We start from the raw sequence: 9,930 nt of genomic DNA, 5'->3' as shown, positions 1-9,930 counted from the left end.
GAACAAGCTGCCCTGGAGCCCCAGCACTGCAGATCGTGGGTGCCCACTCCGCAAAGGCAGGATTCAGCCTTTGGGGAGGCACTGTGCTGAGTTCACCCGCAATGCCGCTCCGAAGGTAATTGCCACTTATTGCTCTAATGGTTCCCATTTTAGCAGCAAATGAGCGACGTACAGTAAGTATCAGTTCTATTAAAGAAACCATAATGGGAAATTAGAGCACACGCTATGGGGAAGGAGCACTGCCCTGGCTAGGAGGGATGCAGCCACGCTGACAGCTGACAGCAGCACAGCCCCTGCCTGCTGCTGCCGTAATTCCCATTTATTTGCACACAATGAGCTCAGTGCGTAGGAGAGCAGCATGTGCTTGGCTTGGGCTGCAATGACTGAGTTGACTGGAAGGCTCAGAAGCTGCATGGGAACAGGGCCTGATTCCCTCTAAAAGGAGATAAGGACACAAGGAAACATCATCACTTAATGAGAAAAAAGAAAGTACAACAAGTCTGGAGGATGACATTTAAAAATGTAATATGGCAAAACACTCTGGACTGTGACAGGGAAAGCAAATGCAGGGAGTTAGAGTGCTGGAGTTAGCACGTGAGGTGGGATGAAATACTGAGAGGTGTTTGAAACCGTAACTCCTGTTTGGGCCAGAAAAAGAGAAAAGATGGCAGTGGTGTGGAGCAGTCTGCCTGGGGACCTGGGCACGTGCTCACCACTGACACAGCTCAAGGAACAGCACCCACCATTCAGAAGATGCCAGAGGTAAGAAAAGAGCTCTGGGTCCCCACCTTCACCCCACTGCACCGTGCTCACTTACCCCTCCTGAATGCTGTGCTCTGGCTGCCATTTATTCAACCATTGCTTTCTTCCAGGGAAAGAAAGGCATCCCCGTGGTGCACCCTCATTAGACAGTAATGGTGATTTCATTAGATTAAATAACTCCGATGATCCCCAGAGACCAACTGCACTTTAAACATAGAGCCGCGGAGTTAGAATTACCGTTATTTAACATCGATTAGATTACAAGGCAAATCCAATTTTTCCCCTAAACATATGATGGCCACGATTTGCTGAGCAGGAGACACTAAGGACGGCATTCCTGGAAACCTGCTCTGGGGGGCCAGAGCTGCAGGACTGAGAAGGACTCACTTGTGGGAAAGCACTGATGCTGCAGTGTGAGGATGATGGGGTCAGCTGCAGTGAGGGACGCAGACAGACAGACAGACTCCAGAGTGTGCAAAACTCACTAGTCTGATAGATATATATACTCCTGGGGGAGTAAGGTAAAGGGGAGGCTCCTGGATGAGCTGGCTCCCAGCAAGGCAGGGTGACCATGAAGGTGACCCAGAGCAGAGCAGCACGCAGCAGGGCACTCAGCAGGTGTGACCATGGGAATTCAGCAGGAACTCCCAGGGATGGAGGGGAAGAGAAGGACCCATGCTCTCATGCATGGCAGAACTCCCAGCAAGCTCCAGCAGCTCTGTGCAGCAGGATGATTGGTGTCCTCAGGGAGTGCTAGATCCCAAGCATGGGTACCAAGGTGAATCTGGATGGAGAGGAGAAAGGAACCTGAGCTGAGGTGTGACATGGTGGCCTCTCTCAATTCCTCCTTCACTCCCATATAGTAACACCCTATGGGAGAGGCATGCTCAAAGCAGAGGAAACCCAACTCCAACATGATCCCGTGGGGTATCCCTCTGCAGGACTCCACTGCTCACAAACTCCAGGACAGGGTGGCCCTCACCCCTTCCACACCTCCACTCCTTACAGCCAGCTGTCAGGTGGGGAAGACTCCCAGCCAAATTCCTACAAGAGAATTAACTGGGTTTAGATGACACCTCGAGCTAGAGGGAAGAGCATGGCTCTGCTAGGGTAAGAAATGGTGTCCCTAAGCACACTGCTGTGAGCTGTAGAGCAAAGCAGACAAGCAGTCCAGAGTCCCGTGACCCCTCAGGATGTGCATGGAATTCTTCAGTGCAATTCATCCCTGGATATCCCCATGGTGGCCAAGAAAGCCTGCAGGATCCTCAGGTCACTCAGGTATTGGCCAGTTGTGGGTTTGCAATGCTGCTGGCCAGGGCCAGCACAGCTGAGGGGAGGGTGATGGCTGCTCAGTGGCACCGACACTGCCAGAGCCCCTGGGATCACAAGGGTGTACAGATGGGAGCCAGAAACGGGGACAAATCCAGGCACCAGCTGCTAGCTGGCAGGTCACTGTCACCCGGCCAGACACCCCATTTGTAATCAGGAAGTGATGAGCAGATGAATCCTGTGAAATCTGCACCCAAATGCTTTGCTCACAGGGGGCTTGTGCAGGGCTCCTGCCTCTGTCCCACCCCCATGCTGACCCCATGGTGCTGGATGCAGACAAACTCAATTAATTGCCATGCTCTGCATCTGGGTCCAGCCAGGAAGCCCTTCCCCCACTTCTGGCCCCTCCGGAGGCTTCCAGGTGTGCACATCTCACTAAATCCTTCCTCTCTGAGCCCCTCCTTGTGGATTCACTGCTCTGGAAAGCACAGGAGGCAGAGCCAGTACTGCTGAGGCCGAGCAGCTCTAACGAAGTCCTTGCTGTTATTCGTGGGTGAGTACAGCAGCACAGCACTGTTTCATAGATGGGGAAACTGAGGCACAGCCCAGACCTGGCCTTGGCTCACTGTCACTCAGCCAGGCTGAGGTACAACACAGAGACCATCTCTCACTAACCCTGTGCCACAGGGGTCAGAACTCAGCTTCCTCATGGTGAGAAACCCAGAAGCTTCCTCACTTGTTCTACACTGAGCTGGGATGTGGGATTTCTCCCCCCAAAAAGGGCTTCCAGACCGCTCAGGTCCAACAGCACAAACACACTGGAATAACAGTGAAAGATGCTGGAATATGGTGTTACAGTAAAGGACATGAAAGTGAAATTGAATGTTTCAGATGAAATGCAACATTTTAGAGCCCAAAAATGCGCATGTGAAAGTGCATACATATCGATCATCAGATAAACACGGAAATCAGAAACAATTGGTTTTGATATTTTCCCATAAAAGGCAACCCCAGCAAGCATGGGCGCCGGGAGGGTGCCCTTTTCCAGCTGGAAACGTCAGAACAAATCACCCTGACTTTCTAAAATTTCCAGCAGAAAAACGTCTAGTTAGAGGAAAAGAAATATAATGAAAATTGAGCAGCTTCAGATGGTGCAGCAGCAACGGCAGCTGAAGGTCTCGTGGACTGCTCCCAGCTCCCAGTCACCGGCCAGGGCAGGGGATGCTGCTCCAGACCCAGGCAGTGGCTCAATGAGAGGCTGAAGTGGGGATCTGTCAGTCTCCACGACTGACGGTGTTGCAACTGAAAAAGCAAGTTCTGCTGCACTTCCAGGAAGCGAGGAGGATGGGCTGCCCATGCCCAAAGGGAACCAGGGATTTCTGAGAAACGTCTTCCTGCAGAATTGTGTTTGTGAAAGAAACACGGAGGGCGATTCACGTCCTGCTAATGGACCCACAGCTTGGGGGTGAACGTGTTTAACCCCAAGCCATGAAAACCCACGTGTCCCAGGCTGTGAAGGGACAGCAGCCAGGACAGTGGGGTGGCCCCGGCCCTCCAGACCCTGCCTGGACAGCCCCACTGCCCCAAGAGGGCTCTGCAACGGGGGAATGCCCATAGCATCCCACCCCAGGAACATAACCTTAACTGCAACCTAATCCGCTTCCCTTCCCTAATACCTGCACGTAATGAATTTGCAAAGATTTATGGCCACAACAACAGCCCCTGCTCCCCCCTGCCAACCTCTTCTGTTTCACTGCGAAGGCAGTTTGGGTTACCTTGACGCTCTCCAGGGGAAAAGTGTAATTAGCGGCTCAGGAGTTTTAATGCAGACGTCAGGGAGGGCTCATGGGGGGGGGGGGGGGTGACTCTCCGATTTGCTGCTTGCTTGTTCGTTGCTCTGAGCTCTTTGGAAAGGACCCAGCTCCCTTCCCCCTCCCCAGACCCAAGTGCTCCTATTAGAGACTTCAAAAGGTCGGGGTGAAACCCAAGCTCAGCTGCGGGCATAGCGGTAGGGACGGGGCAGCCCCAAAGACCTGGCAGAATTAAGGGCAGGAGCCCCCGCAGGCAGTGGGGTGACTGCAGGAGGGAGGGCCGCTGCGATCTGCAGGATTCGACCTCAGAGGAGGACTTGCAATTTATAAGCGGGGTGAATTTGCTGCTTCTCTCAAGAAGCATCGCAATTTTTGCCATAAATGGGCTCCGGCCCCAGCCAGCTGGAGCCTCACGCTGCTTTTCACAAGATGTGGCTCTATGAATTTAACTGACAAAATCTTGGACGGCCGGGGCCATATTTTCAAGCTTGCTCAACACCAGCAGGCAGGGTCGGGACAGACCCTGCTGCAAGCCCCCGGGGCATGGGCAGAGCGATGGGGGCACAAGGGCTGCACCGACCCCTGGCAGCCTCCTGCACCCAGGCAGCAGGGCGAGAAGCCGAGCTGAAGAGGAGGATGGGCCCCACAGACTTGTGAATCTCTGAATGTCCCCACGTAGAACTCAGAAAATGAGTCCAGTAAAACACTGATGGCTTGTCTGGATGCTTTCTGGTGGGAATGGGGTTGACTTCTCCCTGCGTGCCAACAGGGAGCTCACCCCATCATCAGGAACAGACACTGGATACGTACTTCTCCGCTGACCAAAAAGAGAAGTGATACATATGGATGCAAAGTGTTTAAAAGCACCACCAATAATAAGAATATTTTGGTTATTTAAGGAACGAGAGTCCCAGCCCCAGCTCTTTGCACTTCGATTTGCTGGGGCGCTGCGTGCACACGGTGCCACCATCTGACGGTGCCATCAGGCATGCACACTAGATGGCACTCTGCCTTGCTGCGAGGTGACAGAGAGCCGAGGCTGTCCCAGGCAGCTGTGATAGGGAAAGGCCCGCCTGTATCTGCCTTCCTGGAGTTCTCATTGCCTTAGAATCACAGAACTGGTTTTGCTGGAAAAGACTTTTGAGATCACGAAGTGCAACCATTATTAGCCTGACCTGCTGAGTCCTATCACTAAACCACATCTCTTAGTGCCACGTCCAGATGCCTCAAGCACAGGGCAGTGACATCCCTCCTGCTTCACAGATGGGCAAACAGAGACATTGTGTCTCCCAAGCTGTAGGGCACAACCTTCCAACTACTTCAAGCCTTCACCAGCATGCCCTAGAGTGTCCAAGCCCAGATTCCCTGCAAAGGCAGCGTGGAGCATCAGAACCAGGCAGTTCCCACCCTATAACAACTCCTTGCCCAGGAGATGAGCGCCGTTTTTGAGCCTATCCCAGCCAATCTCCACCTGCTGTTGACAGTGAATTATCCGTGCTTTGGGGCCAAGTCCATCTTTTGTTCCTTTTATATACAGCACCTGGCACAATGAACCCAGTGCGAAACGCTATCTGATTACACAGCTAATAAATAAACAAGGACCTTGATCCTCTTCAGCATGGGTTTGTCCAAGGCTGCACGCTCCAGAAAAACTGCTGCAGGCTGCGCCCGATGCTATTTGCAATTCAGATGTGTTTGGGAGACGTGGTGTTCTCAGGACAAGGAGCAGGCGTTGCTAAACCAGAACTTCTCACACGCATAGCAGGGCGTGGAAAACCAAAACTAGCACAAACTTGATGTCCAACGGCACAAGCCACGTTCTGGCAGGGCACGCTCTGAACACACAGCCTTGGTGTTGTTGCAGACGCTGCGAGGACAGGCGATAAGATCACGCTGCTCCAAGGCAGCTATTGCTACAGCATCTCCCTCCTACAGAGTGCTTTGCACCAAGGTCTCTCTTCCTGGAGCCTGCTGCAATGTTCATCAGTTGTGCTCGCTCCCCAGAACCTCCCCTGCCCTCCTGTCCCCCCTGCCCACTGCCGGGGTCACAAAGCACTCCCAGATGGTGCTGCTGAATCACAGGGACCACAAAGCCCAGACCTCTGGGCCAGCCACCACCATAGGACTGGGCCACCTCCTCCATCCCCAGGGCTCTGATTTTGTCATGATGGAGGCTGGGAAATTGCACAAGGAGGTGGGATGCAGCTGGGAGCAGCTGCCCTGAGCACGTTCCCCCACCAAACCAAACCTTTTCCTCCATCCCAAGACATCCTCTGTTCCTTTTGACTCACAAACATCACTGGTTGCCTGGACGTAACAAAAAAAAAGAAGGAAAAATAAAGAAAGCCTTGTAGAGAAATCTCAAGAGGCCATTAATTACAAGACGGAGAACTCCCCAGATCTGGGAGCACTGGGGAGGAGTGAGACTCACACTCCCAACCTGACGGGGTAACTTTGAAGCATCTTTCATCTTCCCCTGGATCGGGTGTAATCTAATGACATTAGCTTGGCTTCGCTCTAGTGGAATTGGCATCGGTGCTGCAGAGGCAGGGAGATTAAAACATATGAAATAAATGTTCCTGGGGTGACTGACAGCCTAATGACATTCCAACAGGCAGCTCAATCAGCGCGAGGCTAACAAAGGATCAGAGGGAACCAGCCAGACTCGCAATATCACCCACAAACACAGTTATTTTTTTATTCAGGCTTTTTCTTTTTTTTCTTCTTTTCCCCCTTGACTGGATTAGCCCCTTATTCCTGAGTTGTCCCCGGGCTCCGGGTGGGGGTTGCAGTAGAACGCTATTAAAACACATGCTCACCTGCTATTGAACTCTGCGAGCTCAATAGCCTTGTTCAGGGCCGAAGCAGTGATTTCTGTGCTGGGAAGTCAATGAGAGCTTTGTGGGCTGCCCCCTCCCTGCTTTTGTCCCCGTACAAACAGGGGACTCGCAAACCCAAAACAGAGAGAGCTGCTGTCGGCGCACATCTTCCCTCTGTATTCAACCCACACACGAGCTCGGAGGTGTCACACTTCCCAAATTAAACCAGTCAGATTGATTTTTAAAATCAGCCTCTCTGTAGGACAACCGCCTTCCTGCCCAGACACAATGCTGGCTGCCAGGCGAGCCGTTATTCAGCTCAACTTAACGGGCAGCCCTTCCCAACACTTCTGTGCACTGTGCAGCACCCCAGGACCATCCCCACCCACTGCCATGTGTGCACCTGTATCGTGCACAACAGGCAGCGGGCACTGGAGGTGCTCTTTTGTTTCCACGAGGAACCACGGTCCCCTCACACCTGAGGTCCATCTGTAGATGGGATCCTCGTGACGTCCCACCTCTGTGCTTCCCAGTGTGTCCGAGCCCAGGGTGCCCTCTGTGGATACACCGCTCAGTGCCACCTCAACCCACCAACCCAGGAGCAATTCCCCCGCTGCAAACCTGTGCTCATGCAAATGGCCACGAGTGTGGTGCTCCCTGCAACAGGGTGCTGGCCGGGCCGGCTTCCTGCGGGCGCTGAAAGCCAACCCCACTGTTTATGCCTTGTAATGATGCTGTTTAGTCTGACGGCCGGGAAACAGAAATGCACATGAAACCCAAGACTCTGATGCCAAAGATAAGAAATGAGGACCCCTGGCAAACATCTGGCGGTTTCCCCAGCACTGAACCCTCATCAAAGATTGCAGCAAACGCACAGAGAGAGACAGATTTTGTAAAGTGAGCATTTACAGCGGGCGGATAACGGGTTACCGGCGGGCTGACACCGCGCTCTGCCATCACAACGGGACCGCGTGCGCTAGGAGAGATTGCTCCCACCAGCAAAGCCGGCAAGATTAGGTCTCAGAGGAATAACCCCATACAAAGCATTCACTGTACCTCAGCCTCCGCAGGGCTAATAAAAAAAAAAAAAAAAAAAATCACAGTGAAATTCAGTACATCAAATACCAGAACAAACAAACGGCAGCAATTAATGGGAGCGCTCGCGTACCCGGTGCTCACGCACAACGGTGACACAAACAGCCTGCAGGGCAGCACCTCACACGAGTACGAGCTGCCAGGTCAGGACCCAAGCTCTGCAAAATGAAATCCCCTGCGCTGGGGGCTGTGCTGTGCACTCAGTGCCAGTGGCTCCTCCTCTGTCTGGGTCTGCACTCCTCGCCCAGGCTTCATTTCAAAGCAAGCGGGGCTAGCCGGCTGCTGTCTGCACCCCAGCGCTTCGAGAGCATCTTTGATAAATGAGCTTTTTCTGCATATCCCCCATAAATTCCAGTAGATGCCATCCCAAAGCCATGTGTTTATTTTTCAAAGTCGAGCCTTGATTAAACTCCTTGCGGTTTGCAGATCCCTTTTTAACGCTTCCTTTCTGATACGGGGTCGGCATGTGGAAATTGGATAAGCGCGCACTAAAAATATAATTCTGTAGACAGCTTCAGCCCACACGAAAGGAAATCTTGGTTCTCGGAGAACCCACACCCTGCTGCCGGCAGCAGCCCGGCGTGCTCCTGACACGGGCGGACGCGCAGGGAAGCTCATCGCTTCCACGTGTTAAGACTTCACATAAACACTGGACTGTCGGTACTATCCTACCCCACATTTCAAGGCTGTCACCACGAGCTGAGCCAAAATCACCCTTTTTTTCCTCTACTCACAGCCGGGCTTCACTCGCAAGTAAAATAAAACAAGCTCCGGGGCTGCCCCAAATCTTCTCCTTTTCGCTTGCTTATTCACAAAAGCCACAAACACGCGATGCAAAAGAGCTGCTTCTCCCCCACCCCGACCAATCTTTTCCATAGGAACCTCAGGCAGATGCTCCTCTGCGAACTTTGAAACACATGAGGAAAGCATCTGAACAGCAACAATGCCCCTCGGCTGCAACGTTCTCTTTCTTCTCAAAGGGGAGCCCTTCTCTTCGGTCGAATGAAACACTAACGCATTGAAATAAAAACCCCGTGCACCTTATTGTTTGTTTTTGAGGCAGGTGAGCGCATGGGTTGCCCTGGAACTGACAGTTTGTGTTACTCGTCGCAGGGCCGCTGCAACATTTGCATGGGAAACACGTGCTTTCTGCACGCTGGAGGCAGGAAAGCCGCTTTCAGGGGCTGCGATGTGCTGAGAGTCGGGGAGCAGCGGGGTCTGGGGCTCGGCTCCCACCCCGCACCCCCGCACAGCCCCGGGACGCGGAGCAGCCCCCGGAGCAGCCCGCAACTCGGCCCGGGGAGGGTCGGGGGATGCGCTGGAAGCGGGGAGAGCTGAGGTCAGGGAGAGGGCTGGCTGAGAGGGTTGGGGAACAGCAAGGACGGGGAAAGCCGGGAAAGCCGGGGGCTGGGGGATGCGGGGAAGCGAGAGGAGCGCTGGGGCTGAGGACCGGGGAGCGGGGCTGAGGTTCGGCGGCCAGCGGGGGGCACTGCCGGCTCGGGTACGGCACGGCCCGGCCTCGCCGTGCCGCCGCCCGCCCTCCCCGCCCCGTACCTGTACCAGGCGAGGCCCCGCTCGTAGTTGCGGTCGAAGAAGTGGGGCTCGGCGCCGACGGCGCGCACGTCGGGGTGCACCCGCAGGAACTCCAGCAGCGCCCGCGTGCCGCCCTTCTTCACGCCGATGATGATGGCCTGCGGCAGCCGCTTGCTGCCCTCTCCCAGCAGCAGGGTCAGGGTGCCGGCCGTGCCCGCCGCGCTGCCCCCGCCGCCTCCTCCTCCCGAACCTCCTGCCCGGCTCCCGCCGTCTCCGGCCGGCACCTCCGGGCCCGGCGCCGCCTCCTGCCGCCGCCGCCGCTGCTTGAGCCGCTGCAGGAGCCGCTTCCTCCGCGCCGCTGCCGCCTGCCAGGGGGGCAGCTCCGCCGAGCCCCCCAGGTACCCCCCGCCGCCGCCCTCCTCCTCCTCCGAGGCGGCGCCGGCGGCGATGATGGGTCCGGGTAAGGTCTGGCAGCGGTCGGCCAGGCAATAAAAGACGTAGAGGGACATGAGCAGGGAGCAGAGCATCACCAGGAACTTCTTGAAGATGCTGCGGGGCAGCGGCTCGGCGGCGGGGGCGGCCGCCGCGCTCACGGCCATGCTACCCCGAGGCGGCGGCCGGGCGCCCTGGCCATGCTCCGC

General features: G+C 55.1%; 1 protein-coding gene across 1 annotated transcript in view; it reads right to left on the bottom strand.

Moving 5' to 3' along the window:
- HS3ST3A1 (heparan sulfate-glucosamine 3-sulfotransferase 3A1) overlaps positions 1 to 9,914 on the bottom strand; it is a 23,504-nt gene extending 13,590 nt beyond the window's left edge. The window contains exon 1 of the mRNA XM_021415067.1: positions 9,311 to 9,914. Coding sequence (XP_021270742.1) covers positions 9,311 to 9,888 — 578 coding nt within the window. The 5' untranslated portion in view covers positions 9,889 to 9,914. The remainder of the gene's footprint in view (positions 1 to 9,310) is intronic.

The sequence above is a fragment of the Numida meleagris genome, chromosome 17 (genome assembly GCF_002078875.1).
Source record: "Numida meleagris isolate 19003 breed g44 Domestic line chromosome 17, NumMel1.0, whole genome shotgun sequence".
NCBI classification, from domain to species: domain Eukaryota; kingdom Metazoa; phylum Chordata; class Aves; order Galliformes; family Numididae; genus Numida; species Numida meleagris.
This window is presented reverse-complemented; position numbering and strand designations above follow the sequence as displayed.